Source organism: Aptenodytes forsteri, unplaced genomic scaffold (assembly GCF_000699145.1).
Source record: "Aptenodytes forsteri isolate BGI_AS27 unplaced genomic scaffold, ASM69914v1 Scaffold229, whole genome shotgun sequence".
NCBI lineage: Eukaryota > Metazoa > Chordata > Aves > Sphenisciformes > Spheniscidae > Aptenodytes > Aptenodytes forsteri.
The window spans coordinates 6,955,789-6,971,714 of NW_008795863.1; the positions used below are offsets into that span (position 1 = coordinate 6,955,789).

Here is a 15,926-nt window from a genome sequence, read left to right on the forward strand (position 1 = left end):
ACTGAACAAAGAAGTACACATTCAAGAGATAGGGTTACATTTTCTTCAATGTATTTGGACTGGAGCTCCCCATACACTAAGTTTACTGCTACTTTCCTGAGGAAGAAAAATCAAATTGAGTCTGTCCTACCAGTCTAACAAAAAGAATGCAGACTCATTGTAGACCATTTTGATGTATCCACCGTTAGCCAAATCTACAACTGATTAGCTATATTGCCAGAATTCACGCTGTCTTACTTAGAGCTATCTCTGGTATACATATTCAAGAAGTACAGTGAGGTTTCATCTGGGATTATGAGCAGTTAGAGACAGAACTTTGTTTTCAAACTGACTATCTTTCTTTCTCTAGACTATTTACAAGGCTACTGTATAACTACTACTGATCTTTTCAAAGAGGCTTTTGTTAAAAAAAGAAAGTCTTACTCATGTAAGAGGGGGTCTCTGGGCAGTTTCATAGATAACTGAAAAAGCAGGAGACTGAAGACATTTGGTCTTGCTACTAAAAGAAAGGCTTGAGGAGGGATGTGCGCTGTTATGCATATGCACTAAATACACATATATTATGAAATGCACAAACTATACTCCAGAAAGGAAAGCGTAACTCTTTTCTCAGTTAGCAATCTTACAAGTTCACAAAAACCACTAGTTATTTTTAAGTAGTGGTATTTCAAGTTGTCAGTACCCTCTGCATTTGTGCTGTCACTTGCGGCTCCATCTTTAAGTCCACTCTGGCTTGTTATTTTAACAGGTTAACTGTAGTCTTGTCTTACTACTGTTCCTAGAAGAACACAAATGATTTGATTAAAGCAAAAGTGAAATTAAGTTGTTGCACAGTTGTCTTGTTACAGATGTTTGTAATCATGTATAATATATTGCAAGGAGGAAGTGTAAGCAAAGCCCTTTTTAGGAAAATGCAAATATAGTTTAATTCTTTAATATATTTGCATCAATAAAACAAATGAAGTTCATAAACATTTGCTTACACTTAAAACCAGTTTCACTGCTAAACACAGGAAGTACCCATCCTTTTAGAAGGCACCATACCAGAGCTTCAGAAACAAAATTTTCATCTTCACCTTTTTGGTAATTACAGATTTTCAGCCTTCGTTTTATAACTGTCTAGAATTCTGGTCAAGATTGACAATAGATCTTCAGACATGAATTCTTCATAGTCTCTGTCAATTTTCACATTCTGTTCATCAAGATATTTCTAGAAAAGAGTTACAGAAAGTTTATTAGAACTATCATAGTCTCTGTTGTACTGGTTCTGCTAAAGCATTTTAAGTAGTCATTGCACAGGTTAAGTGATTTCAGTTAAACACTTCTCTGAAAGATGTCTACCAGAAGCAGATAAAACCTGACAGGATGTTACTGCTGAAATTTAATGATCAATTCTGATTATTTATACCGAAGGTTTTGTCAACAAATTTATTCAACTAGAATCCACAGACTCAGTGCAGCAGCCCTAAATAACTGATACTTTATTGGAAAAAGTAAGTTCTAATTTCCATGTATTTAACTGCAGTTGCAAATGTCTCTAGAAAGATTTAATTCTGAATATCAAATTTTAGCTTACCTCTATAGATACTACATGAGTAGCAATCACTTCTAAAAGACGATTCAAGTTATCACCAGCTTTCCTGCTCTCTTCTGTTGTTGTTTGCATAACAACTTGATATCTAAAAAGTAAAGACACTCAGAAAGTCACATCTGTAATTATAAGATTCCCTGACATCTAAAACAATCACTTCACCAAGTCTGATATATCGTCATGTTTAAACATAATTTTTTCTATTAGTATTAACTTGAACCATTTAGATTTGTATACTAATACTCAACTTAGAAGAAAAAGGACTGTATTGTGCTAACAGGGAAGAGACAGTCGGAAGAGACAGTCGGAAGAGACAGTCGGAAGAGACAGTCGGAAGAGACAGTCGGAAGAGACAGTCGGAAGAGACAGTCGGAAGAGACAGTCGGAAGAGACAGTCGGAAGAGACAGTCGGAAGAGACAGTCGGAAGAGACAGTCGGAAGAGACAGTCCAGACTTTAAAAACTGCTGTAAAATGCAGTTGTCACAAGTTTGGAAACAAACTAAATTTCCTTACTACAACCATATATATATGAAAAAAATTACATGGAAGACAGGAGTTCTGATACAGGAGACAAATATGCTAGCAAAATATTAAGTGTCGAGGAGAAACATCTTTGATTGTGAATTTGTGAAATTAATATACTGAGATGGATACCCACTCACCAAAGAATTTTGCGTTAGGATTCAAGAAAGTGTCTTTATCCTTAAAACACAAACCCCAAAATAAACTACGCAAATAACTTGACGTTATGGGCCTTACTGTCGTTGAAGATCATGCAATTCATTTGTGGCTTCACTGAGACCTTCATTGACACCACTCTCAAGTAATTGTTTATGCTTCTCTAACAATTCCAGTTCATTTGCACATTTTTGCTCTTCCTCTTCTGCCTCCTGTAAACATAAGAGGAAAAAAATAAAAATAAGCTGCATAACTCAGGACTAATTAGGATTTTTTTTCTCCTTTGTATTACCTAATTACATCCTGATACTTTAATTCAGAATTCACACAAGTAACTACGAACTCACAACTAAAAAAACCCAAGGACATGCCCCCCAAACCTAAAGTTTCAGGTATCTTCTGTATCATCTTCCACTCAAAACCAGCCTAACCTTCCCTTTATTTCTCTAACTGTATTTCAAGGTCTGTGTTGCAGCTATCTTCCCTTCAAAGTTCGTCTCAAAAAGTGTTATTTACATACTTTAAATAGGTTAGAAATGGAACATGAGGAACAACTGTTTCTAGGTTAAAAAAAAAAAATCACATTTGAGTAAGAAAATTGCTTTTCCCTTGTGTCTGAAAGATGAGTACAAGACGTAAGTAAACATCTCTCCAAGGAGAATGACACTGTTGACACTATACTTTGCACAATTAAATGCACAAAACCAAACTAAATTCCACCATCACCTAAACATGCAATTCTGGTAAAATTACTGGAACATCATCCTTCAAAATTTTAATACTGAATTCTTATGGATAGCATTTTAAAAATTACACGAGGAATTACACGACTATGTCTTATAATAACCATCCAGTTGCAACTGAGTATTTTATGAGTTCACCTTAAGAGAAAAGCATATGCAACAGCATAGATCAAAAGCTAAGTCTCAGGCGTTTTTGAAAGCAATAAGCTAGATGAATTGCCTTCAGCCACCTAAGCAGGTATTAGCAATGAAACAACCCTGTTTCGTGGTTATAGCACAGAAGTTTGGATTTGTAAGAGCAGATGTGTTAATCACTAGCTTAGTTCAAAAAGCATTTTTCTCCTGGGCACCACAGTCTCACCAAAGCCATGCTATTAGAGAAGTTGGGAGGTACTGAAGCAGCCACTTAGCTGTTAACTGAGAGGGCTACGTTTTGTTGCTAAACTTGAAGTGAGGGAAAGGATAGGGACTGCTCCCCCACTGGGGAAGAAAAACAAAGCAAGCAACAATTTTATATCATTAAAACAATTAATGTGCTTTTAGTCAAATAATGTTTTCCGTAGTTTTTAATAAAGTGATTAAACTTTTTTAGTAAATACAGTTTTTAGTATATACAAGGCAAATTCTGTAAACTCTCAAGTCTCCTTCAAGCACATGCTTTGAGACATCCTGAGGTCAGGAGATGATTGCCACTGATTTTATTACTGGATGTAGTAACTTATGATTTACAGGATCTGCCAAAGTATGATGCCAGATTCTCTTATGAGAAAGTGAAAACTGACTCACTTAAGGTAGCACTCAAATATTTCTGAAAAGAATGAGGGAATCCTGCAAGAGGAATGGAAGGAGGCAAGGGCAGAGGTCCAAACAAACAAAAACGCAAACCAAAACCTTATGTATAAATAAGTACAAATATGTATAAATAAATACAAAGGATAAGGATATCATTAAGGATAAATTGTCATCAACCTATAAGAAGTTCTACCTTAAGCTTCTGATGGTAAAGGTCATCCAGCTTTTCAGCTTCTTCTTTCAGCATTTTCACACTGCTTTTCTTTTCTACTACCATTACATTCACCTAGAATGAAAACATGACCAAGAAAATATAATTCAAAAAGAATTCCGACATATAAATCCATGCCATCAAAAACAGCAGGTGGTAACCCAGAAATATTTAAACTGGGCCAGGCTGGGATGGCATTAATTTTCTTCATAGCAGCCTGTATGGTGCTTTGTTTTGGGTAAGTGGCTAAAACAGTGTTGGTAACACACCAATGTTTTGGCTACTGCTGAATAGCACTAGCACAGCATCAAGGCTTTCTCTTCCTCCCGTGGTCCCTCGGTGAGTTGGGTAGGGGCGGGCAAGAGTTTGGGAAGACACATAGCCAGGACAGCTGACCAAAACTGGCCAAAAGGATATTCCATACCATATACTGTCATGCTCAGCAATAAAAACTGAGGTAGGGGAAGAAGATTGGGGAAATAAAAATTCTTCTTCCAATCCATCCTGAACCCAATATTGCTAAAAATCTTCCTGATGACAACTTGTCAGTGATGGTAAGCCACACAGACTGGAATGGGCAACTTACTAAAACCAAATCTTTCCAATGTTTATGGTCAAATGTATGTAAGCTGCATAATCTTCAATGCAGGGAATACACATTATTTCAACCAACAGGAGTCCCTAATTCTCACAAAAACTTGTAGGTTCCATCATAAATAAAGCAATCTTCTCACAGCTTTTCTCCCCACTCCCCCAAAAAACCCCAACCCAACAAGAAAAACCCCAACAAAACCAACCCAAACAAAAATCAACCCACCACACTTCACCCATGCAAAAGGTCAAATGAGACCAGCAGATAACATTATGGTATCGTAGCCCTAATCTTCATTAACCAACACACCTGTTCCAAAGTATCTTCCAAAGTCATTTTCCGTTGAGTAGCTTTCCTAATTTCTTCCTCAGTCTGGTTTATGATCTCCATAAGGGGTGCCTGTAATACACATACAAGAAGATCTGGCTAATGCCATTTGTTAGTTTGAACTAAGATGTACCCCAGTACATCTTTTTCCTCTCCCAGTTTTATTTAAGGCTGCTGTACCCTCCAATACCAAATTTCCTTCCTATACGATGATGTAGTTATGGCAAGGCATCACACAAGCTTTTCAGTGAGGTTAAGAGAGACCTTTCCAACATTTCCAAAGAAACAGATTTTTTTGTGAGTGGTAACAGAAACATTCAGTGTTGACTCTACTTACCTTGATCTGAGTTCTGTATTTGACCAGGCAATTTGGTCCTGCCTCAGGATTAAACTGAATCTCAAAGTCATGGCCTTTGGAATTCTCAGCACTTACTGGAATTAATTTCAGCTTTCGAGCCAGTTTATGATACTCTGCCAGTTGCATTTCGATCTGTTCAGAGGAAGAATCACAGAAGAAATACAAGTGAAAAGCTTTGCAAAAAGTATTCATATAGTACTTCAAACATGTTTCCGAGTTGCTGTGTACAAACATGATTCCATGTCATGCCACAGTATGCAAGAGCTGTATGTATTGACAGTCCAGCAGTTTGCATTGTTTGGATTAAGTGCTGTTTTATGATTCTTTCAGAGTTTGCTTTGCAAGGTTTCTCAGTGTGTATGGGTGAGACTGAATGGTTTCACCTGTGGTTTTCCCTACTCATCTGCCATATTTTTTCCTGCCTCAACTTTTTGAGTATTAGTTGATAGGGAAGGAAAAACATGCTTGGAAATAATACAAATAACTAAAACAATGATCAGTCATCATGTTGATATGCCTCGTCTCATTGGTTTTTGACAGGAAATGCAACATAAATTTTGTTATTAGGATGAGTGGTTAACTTGAGCATACCTCTAGACAAAACTTATTAAATGCTCTATGTTCTGATTAATGAGTGTGACTTATATGCAAACACCAAACAACATAAGTATTCTTTCCAGTTTTATGTGCTTCATACTTGCACAGTATGAGGAATTTAAGTTAATACCAAGTGCTCGATAAAGCATAATCCTGCCAAATACAAAACTTTTTTTTTTTTAGTTCTCCATTTAGCGAAGCAGAAGCTTTTAAATCGCACCACTTGCAGGACCACATCTTTTCATTCTGCTTGAGGGAATTGAATTTGGCCCTTAAAAATCTATTAGAACTTCCACGTAAGGGACCAATCTGGCCCTAAATGCGTGCAGAGATATTGATTCAAAGCACTAGTTTTGCATTAATTCCTTGCTATGAAATCTTAACACAAGCAATTTCAGGCTAATGTTATCAAAGCTCTTGATGCTGTAAGTGAGAGCTGACAGTGGTGCATATTCTAGCTATGCATAGTCACTTATGCAGCAAAATGTGAAAAGAATACATTTCCATTATGCTCAAAACAGAAAAGGTGAAAAAAAAATTTTTCAGAGAAATTATAAACAGAAGCCATTCTTGACACTTTAGCCTGTTAAGACGTATCTATGCTGCTGTTAGATTATTTAGGAAAGAAGTTAGCAATAGTCCAAGTCCCACGTTTAAGCTTGCATGATGAAAACTGATAGCCACCTCTCAGTGTAGTAGGGTTTTCACATACCGCCTCTTTATTCCTAGCATATTTTAGCTCTTCATTCCACAGCTGATGTTCTTCTGCTTCCATTTCCTTAGTCAGCTTGTTAATGGTTTGCTGCAACTCATTTCTCTCATGATTTATTCTCTCAATGTCCGCAACTGAGTACTTTTGGTTATCAAAGATGTGCTGGAGCCGGGCATTCTCCTGCTTCATTGCTTCTACTTCCATTTCTAAGTTCACAAAACATTTGTGAAATGGATGGAAAATACCAGCCTATATAGTTAAACCTAATCTCTCTGTATTTTTATGAGTAAATAATATCCGTATTTCATTGCACTAGTGTACAAACAGCTATCAGCCAAAAAAACCTCTTTATTAGCAATCCATTTTGGAAAGTTTATTTGTAGCATCATCATACACTAAGTATCTCACTCTATCCTGAAGCTGAGAATTACAATTATTTTAAACCTATTTCTAGCTTCACTATCCCATTTTTGACCAAGGCCTTCTTACCCGCTGTCTCAACTTCCTCATTAACACCTTCCATTTTTTGATCAAGGATGGCTATATGAGATTCCAGATTAGCCAAATAAGCCTGGAATTTCTGGACATCTGCTTGAAGAGACGATTTCACGTTTCGTAGTGATACTCTACGATCCTAGTAAATGGATGGAAAGAACAAGCACTATTATATTAATGCAAAATAATGCTCTTACTTTCCAGACAAGACCACAGAGTAATTGGTCAACTTCAATAGTACAAATATAAAATTAAAGAACTTGAATAAATTTTTATCTCTGTGACAGCTGAATCAAGTTAAGCATCTTTAAAATAAAATGGTCAATAATAGAAAATTCAACTCCACCATATAAACAAGCATAGACACAATTTACTAACCGGCAAATAATGCTCTTACTTTCCAGACAAGACCACAGAGTAATTGGTCAACTTCAATAGTACAAATATAAAATTAAAGAACTTGAATAAATTTTTATCTCTGTGACAGCTGAATCAAGTTAAGCATCTTTAAAATAAAATGGTCAATAATAGAAAATTCAACTCCACCATATAAACAAGCATAGACACAATTTACTAACCGGCTCGCTTTCCTTTTCCTTTTCTAGTCTTGCAATCTCTTCGTGAAGTCTTTTGTTGTCAGCCGCTAAACTTTCTATCTGGAATTCATCTATATTAAATAAATCCTCTAGGGGGAAAAAAAAAGGGATGGTGTTTACAAATTAATCTCACTGAATATCACCACCTAATCTGAGTATCTGTGCTTTAGCTTCAGCACAGTAAATACCCATTATCTGGACAATTATTTTAAACTAAAAAAAAAAAACCAACCAAACCCCAAAACAACCAACAAACCCATCAAAACCACCTTTCACTAGAAAGCAAATAGGCAAAAAACCCAAAACAAGCAAGAGAAGAAATGAGTTTTTCAGTCCTCATATCATAAAAGAGCTCAAAATCACTCCTGTGAGGTCAGAGTTTCCAAACTCTCATACAGCCCACACTGTAGGATAGTGGTTGTTAGACAAGTTTCATCTGTTGCAGCTTCACAAGGTAGTCTGATTTGTATACTCCTTTCTCATCCACATACTTCCTTGCCTCGAGACATCTTGTCCCTTACTTCCCTCAGGCTTTGCCAAACAATGGCATGATTACTTTTCCCTACTAATATCTAGTAACAGTATGGTAGCTTGTGTTTCCTCTCCAACTGATGGCTCCAGCTTGCAACAGAAGTGTCCTTAGTCTGGCTTTTCATAGGAGGGCACAGAAACCGAGAACTATTTTTCCTCCTTGTTCTGATATTCTGTTTGTATTTCTGTAGGTGATGAAATGAACGAGTCAAAAAAAATTAGTAATTTTCCATCTCCCTGAAGACAAACACAGGTGCATGCTGAATCATATATGGGAACCTTCACAACAGAGTTTGGAACTCTTGCAGACTGTTTTCAGAGAAGCTGAACTTTTACTCAGCAGACATGCATCCTCTAGTAATATTTTTCTTTTTTTTTTTTAATTGTTAACTTTGTCAGACAAACAAGAATCAACTGCATAGATGGAATTTGCGTCTGAAGAACTGTATACTGCTTTTCTGTCACAAAGCCATTGAAAACAATAGGGATACACAGGTACAGCTGACAGCAGAGCATGACTCGTCTGGCTGTACTAGTAACAATGCATAAAAAGAAGAGAATTAAGTCAAAGTAACTGAGAGTTACTTGGGAATTTCAGGTTCCCTTACCTCAGATCACTTTCACTTGTAAACTGAGCAGAACTGATGCTAGGAGAAAAGAAACCAGTAACACAATTAAATACTTCATTAAAACATGAAAACTTACTTAATTTTGACTGCACTTCTGCATCCAGTTCTTCAAAGGTATCTCTCCCTTTCATGAAGTGCTCATAGCACTTTACAGAGTAGTCCATGAATAGCTGTAAACAATTTAAAAAGTTTTCATTTCAACAATTCAAAGGGCTGTGAAATGTCTAGATAGTCTAAATCTACTCAACCAATGGAATTAAACAGACACCAAAAATATCTTTCACTGGTTTGACTGCACTTCTGTAAAAATCAACTTTTTTTCCTCCCTTTAAACATAGAATGTCAACAGATTATATCCAGGCAGAAGGAGGCATCTAGAATTCACATTAAGAAAGGTCTGGAAATACTTCATAGATTATTCTGGGATACCTAACAAGGATAGTAGATAAAATATTTAAGAATTTATTATCTTGCAGCATATGATCCTCTCAGGCTAGTTCATGGAAACTGTAGGTCTGTTTAACAGACCTCTTCAGTAAATACGACCACTATACTTCAGATGTGCAGATGTCAGAGAACTGATCTAGAATTAAAGAGATGTTACCCTTAAAGAGAGGTTACCCAAAAAGAATTTAATGGAGCCTAAGTTACAGATCTTTCAGAAGCAATTACACCAGTATTGTAGATTTTCTTTCAACATATATGCATATGTATCAGTGTATAAGCACACATTTAGTTTAAAAGCATTTTTACTTGTCAACTGTCAGGTCTCTAACCTTAGTTCAAAATTCTGATTTAATTTGATTTTTGCAATTTTCTAATTAAATGTTCTGGCACATCATACAACCCCTTCCAAACATCTGCTGTAAATTAACACTGAGTTAAATCTGAATAGTACTAATAACCCATGATAAATTAGAAAGAAAGCAAGCCGCTGGATTTTTTAAGTGCCTGAATTACATTGCCACCCTATTTTGTGGCTAGCAAATTACACATTATGACCAATTTTTAAATGGTAAATTGAGTAGATACTGGCAGGAGCCACCACATTTATAATTAAGTCACCATCTTTTCTAATGTTAACAGCAGTACAGTTTAGACTCAAGTGCTGAAGAGAAATATACCCGAGACCCTACTAAGACAATGAACAAACAGCATAATGACTCCCTTTCTCCACAAAGGAGAACAGAAACAGTAGCAACTCAGAATAAGTCATTTCAATTTAATACCCAGACTTCACCAACAGACTGACCATGATGCCTGCTCAGGAAACTAGTTCATCAGACTTTTTATATAATGCTACTATACTTCCTACAGAAGCCTGTGAATATAAAACTGAACAGGATATATAAATACAGTTAAAATTGTTGTGTCATATATTTAAATTGTGCTGTTACAGCATATGGCAAAATTCAGTTGAACAATTCTGATAATCATTTACTTTTTATGGTACCTTATTATGTACAATTCCATCCTCCGTCTCTCCTCCCCAACTCTGTCCATCATCAAACGATGGTGCATTTTCCCTCATGGCAGCATACAACTGAAAGGCACAGGTGTACGTACAAAGAGCAAGTGTGAAGATCCCCATTAGTTTTCATATTAGTTTCATGTTCATGATAAGAAGCAGAGTAACACTGGATTAGGATTTCAGCAAGCTGAAATGGTGCTGCTTCAGAATGTGACCAGTCACATCAGGGTAATGAGCCTGTGTTTAGTTGACTAAAAGCACAGATGAAGAGGCATTAACTGGACGTTCAACACTGCCAAATTGCCTTGCTAAGCCAAGCATGTCTTTTCAGCATAAAGTATGGGATTTTCATGTGTGCCCAATTCAGCAGTGGTGAACTTCTGTCACAGATTCCAAATTTTGCTCAGACCTGAGCTGGCAGCAACAGAGAGTTACCACTATTAAAAAAACAAACAAAAAAACCCACCCAAACACAAAACCCCCCACTCTATACAACATCACAGGACACTTGAATAATTGCTATTGAAAATTCCATCTTTAGAGTTCAAATTTATGAGAAGATGGCAGATGTCACAAGAAGATCTGCACTGAAGATGCACGATTATACCCATTAACTTTTCACATTTTTATGTATGTATAATCATAATTTCCCCCCTTCTCATACACAAGTTTATCCAGTGCACACAGTAAAAAAAAAGTTATCAAAATGTGACATTAAAAACTCAGTTTAAAAGTTATTAAAAGTAAGGCTAAGGGCTAGCTCCCAGATGGCAGGTAAGAACACCTACCTTTTTCTTTACATAAATGTCAAACAAAGGTATTTTTAGAAAGCATTTAAGAGATCCGTATTGAAAATAACATTCCAGCCTGAAAACTAGAAATATTTGGCTTAAAGAAGACAAATGCTACCTTGACACAATCAATTAACCAAACCAAAGCTGTCACGATCTGAGGCCATGTGTGTGGTGCTCCCACTGTGTACATGGAGCTTTTTGACAAAGGAAAGGGGTACCTACAAGGCAAAAGAAAATACATTTTTAATAGCTGTGGCAAACTGATGAAAACAAAACAGCACATTTTTACATGTAGATCAAGGCATAGAAGGAAGCACAAACTCAATTGTACTTTATACTGTACATCAAAGGGAGATAAGCTGAGTTCTTACAGCACTATTTTATTCAATTTTCATGGGTTTCTCATTTTGTGATTCATAGAATATCTCAAGTTGGAAGGGACCTGTATAAGGATCATAGAGTCCAACTCCCTGCTCCTCACAGGACTACCTAGAACTATACCATATGACTAAGAGCATCATCCAGACACTCACTGAACTCTGACAGGCTTGGTGCCATTACCAGTTCCTGGGGGAGCCTGTTCCAGTGACTGACCCCCCTCTCAGTGAAGAACCTTTTCCTAATGTCCAATCTGAACTTCCCCTGATGCAGCCTCTTCCATTTGCTCTTGTCCTATCGCTGGTCACCGGAGAGGAGATCAGCACCTCCCCCTCAAGGAAGTTGTAGGCTGCGATGAGGTAACCCCTCAGCCTTTTCTTCTCCAAGTTGAACAAGCCAAGTGACCTCAGCCGCTCCTCGCAAGTCTTGACCTTTCACCATCTTGGTCACCCTCCTCTGGACACTCTCTAATATTTCAATGTCCTTTGTATATTGAGGCACCCAAAACTGCACACAGTACTCAAGGTGGGGGCCGCACCAGTGCAGTGTAGAGTTGGACAATCACCTCCCTCAACCGGCTAGCTATTGAAGAAATGTTTGAAGAAATGGACTTTTTTTGCATATCCAAAGATTAGGAACAATTAAGGCCTCATACAAAAGTGTAAACTATTCCTTCATAAAATCCTTAGCCCCTTCCTATTCAGCTTAGTATGTTGCCTTGGTCTTGGTAGCAGCCAGATGTGTCCTTCTCCTTCTGAAGCTACTATGGGAGGAGAGATGGGCACTGCAGTACTAAGGAAAAAGGAGTGGGTGCCCTGTGAGCATGAGGTGATTCATGATGAGACAAAGACCTCAAAGGAAAGGCCACAAATGCAAAGGAGGGAGTAATAGTCCAATGGATGATGTTTAGACTTCCAAACTGGGTGTACAAGCCTGACAGATTTCTTAACATATGAAAACAAACTGATACATGGGAGTCCTGTCCTTCGAGGGCAAGATTCTTGCTTCTTGGGTCAAATGCACTTTAAAAACAGAATAGCAGCTGACAGTCAGCTTAATGTCATGCAATTATGGAAAAGAATTTCAGAACAGCTGCATATCAAAGTATTAATATTACCTATAAATACAGAACACACAAAGGCTATACTGCTGATTACTGACATCCTCTCAAAATCTTCTATAAATCAAGGAACACAGAAGTGCAGATTTTATTCCGTCTTTAGACTGACAGCAGCCCAAAGTTATTTTAAGAACATAGCACAAGAAGCTACTGATAAACTGACAGTTCTAAATAAGCGCTCATGAGCCATTCAGCCTGAGAATTTTTTAAAATTAATTACTTAGGTCCATTTTCTAACTCTCCAAAGACAACTTAAAGTGAGTTCTCAAAATAAGTCTTTTTATCCAGGATTACACTCTTGGTGGAACAGAGTAAAGCCTCTTGAGAGCAACTGCCTTTTCAACATTTCAGCTAGGTCAGCCGTTTCAAATGTTACAGGTTAAAACAAAATTTTATTAAAATACTGAGAAGTGAACAGAACAGACTTATACCTACATCTAAGGAGCCCTGAATCTTTGACACCATCATGGGCTCAAATCTACAGAAGTAAAATAAACTTCGCTTTTTTTTTTAATGAGACTGAAAATTCACCGTTATCAACAGGCAGAGGATTTTCTTTCTTGGAAAGTGTTGGTGCATTATGATTCCAAACACTTACTGAACAAGATTAGAAATAAAACACCCAGCTACTTAGTGTTTTTTTCACCTCAGCCATTTTTGTTATTTCCACCCCCTGCTTTGAAAGCAGAATGAGAGAAATTACAGGAAAAATGATTTTTAACTAAATGAACCAGGTCCAACATTCTGAAATTGTTTTTTAGTTCTTGGATTTTAACAATGAACCAGAGGAGTCTGTCAAAAAAAAAATGTCTGTCTTTTAAAGTTTAATACAAATAAAGATAATTAGATTTTACATTACAAAGCAAGCTTCTAAGAGCCTATAGTTCTGCAAGTTCAAATATAAAATGTATAGTAGAGTCCGAGAGTCAGAGGGTAAACTTAGAGCTAAACAAAAGTGAAAGAAAATAATCACAACATTGTAGTTTCAGAGTCTCATCTGAATAAAGAAGCCTATCTATTCTCCCCAGCTATCATGCTGAATTCTTAACTTTTAAATTTCTAGCTGTATCATATCTATTTAGCACAAGAGACTGACAATAATGATCTTACCCAAGCTCTTTAAAAACTCTGGGAATTTCCTCTTCAAATTTTGAGTCAGGCAGTTCATAAGAAGGGCAGAGAAATCCATAGATAAAAGTGAAGATTTTTAAAAAGTCCTTAACTGATGGAGACTGTAGTGATTTCATGGAAACATTATGGGCGTAACCATTCTCAACAAGAAACTGAGAAAAAGAAACATGGCACATTAGTCACTAAATAAAATCTAAAGTTGAAACCATGAAAAATAAGTATTTTGATTAGTATCTTTTATGCCTAATAACATACATTTAGAATAAGTTACCTCACAAAGCTGTTTGATACATTGTTGGATGAATGCCTTGTCATGAAGTGGCCTGGGATCTTTGATCTTTTCTGTACCAAACACACCATACTGACTGTTGCGTGAACCTCCAGCCCCACTAGTTCTAGGAACAGAAAATAAATACAGTTCTTGTGACAATACATATGAAGAACTGTCTTAATGTTTAAGTCACTACAGTTGCTACTTTTATGCTTCTTTCGCATTTGTTATACAAAGGGATGCCTGAAGGTTTCTCTTTATCTAGGATGATTGGAAAAACAACATCAATCAGGAAGCCGTGATGCACACATACAATGGATGCATCCTAGATTAATATTTTCTTCAGTTTATTGAAAGAAATAAAGTTTTATAGAGCAGAAAAATACCCCAAAGATGAAGAAACAAAATTATGTAGGTGATTGAAAATAAAGACTAAAATATTTAAGGAATATTTAAAAGGCATAGATCCCTGCAACAGTGTGGTCCTATGAAAGAAGATACCTGCAAGACATCCGAACACAGAAGCCATGAACTAAGCTGAAAGATTATAGAATTTTGGAAGGTTTGCATCTGAGAGAAAAGAAGAAACTAAGGCAGAGTGTACTAGATATTGTTCTTCCTTAAATAGGCAAATGTATTGGGGAGCTCTTAAGGTCTGCAGTGCATATCATTCCCAAGAGGAAGAACAGCTCTCAAAGCAGTTCCTACTCCACAGAATTATTGTTTAGTGGTCAAGGCGTGGAGGAAGGCAGACATGAAGGTCTGCTGGCCTCAGCTCCATTACTCCCTATAATGAAAAACTGTCCAGAGAGAAAAATTACAAAATGATGTGGGACTGTTATTGTTTTAATTTGCAGTACAGAGAACTAAAGCTATCAATACCTCTTCCCAAAAAAGCTGACTTTTCTTTCCGAAGTTCCGGGTGTAGGTTTGCTCATGCTTAGCTTCCCAAACGTACCTCTGTCCTTCCTGAAGGATAGGAAAAAGGATTCAAGTGACTATTTCTACCATTTCATCTTTTGCTCATGTAAGAAAACTATAAACACATGCATATAAGCCTAAGCATCTTCAGCACAGCAGCATCTTAGAAAAGTCAACTGATTTTAATACATTATTTGTCCATTATCAAAACTACTTCTGCAAGAAGATTTATGAGTATACATTTTATACACACACACACCCAGCCACCTCCTAAGAAATATGTAAGAAAACGTGTTACAATCTGAAATGTGTCATGGGTATAAAATAGATTAAAGAAAGTTTTTTGCAGAACTGGAGCACTTGCGCAAGTATCCTTGGCTGCAGGGAGTTTTCTTCTCTCTGCTCCCATTTATTTTTTCAGTTGCTACTCACACACTCAAACACACTACCGTAAATCTCTTCGGAGTTAGTTTTATATACCTATTCTTAGCAAGATGATCAGCAACACTTACATCTGAGGTGTTTGAAGACCCATCTTGTTGTTGTCCTGCACTCTGAGTGCCATCATAGATTGCCGACCACTGCTTCCAGCAGTACTTGAGCTTCGTCTCATTGTGACTAAACTGTAAATCACAATCTGTCAGTATTGGAAAATCCAGGATCTAAGAGTATTTGCTTTTTTAAACACCACAATGACTTTCTAAAGGGTCAGAATAAGCAAGTATAGAACTGTACTTTGGACCAACCGGTGTGACAGACAGTTTACAAAAATATTGGGTTGTCTTTAAAAAAAAAATTAATAGGAAAAAAAATGGTGTATGTCAGACTCCAGAACTACATAGCAGCAGCCACAGCCTTTCAAATTAACTATTTTATTGATGAAAGTGCCAGTGCTTGTTCCAAACCTACTGTTTTGCCTTTATTTATATCTGGTCATTTCTAACCTACAGGTTCCAAAAGCAAAACGGCTTAAGAAGTTTTTCACTC

General features: G+C 36.8%; 1 protein-coding gene across 1 annotated transcript; it reads right to left on the minus strand.

Annotated features, from left to right (window-relative positions):
• Positions 1–914: 914 nt before the first annotated feature.
• On the minus strand, positions 915–15,641 carry NDC80 (NDC80, kinetochore complex component). Its single transcript, XM_009284123.1, has 16 exons — positions 15,452–15,641; positions 14,901–14,987; positions 14,019–14,142; positions 13,727–13,899; positions 11,234–11,336; positions 10,307–10,396; positions 8,930–9,023; positions 7,676–7,782; positions 7,092–7,236; positions 6,603–6,808; positions 5,273–5,425; positions 4,918–5,007; positions 3,999–4,091; positions 2,352–2,482; positions 1,577–1,679; positions 915–1,210 (listed from the first exon to the last, which is right to left on the minus strand). The coding sequence occupies exons 1-16, from the start codon at positions 15,550–15,552 to the stop codon at positions 1,088–1,090; spliced, it is 1,923 nt and encodes a 640-aa protein (XP_009282398.1). The 5' UTR covers positions 15,553–15,641; the 3' UTR covers positions 915–1,087.
• Positions 15,642–15,926: the final 285 nt, after the last annotated feature.

Bases quoted from the DNA above. Each gene is read 5' to 3' on its own strand.
- NDC80 (XM_009284123.1), bottom strand. From the start codon at position 15,552: ATGAGACGAAGCTCAAGTACTGCTGGAAGCAGTGGTCGGCAATCTATG. The intron at 14,143-14,900 runs GTATTGATAGCT...TTCTGTTCCTAG, and splicing joins GTCAGCTTTTTTGGGAAGAG to AACTAGTGGGGCTGGAGGTT. The intron at 11,337-13,726 runs GTAAGATCATTA...TTTGCCTTGTAG, and splicing joins AGAGTTTTTAAAGAGCTTGG to GTACCCCTTTCCTTTGTCAA.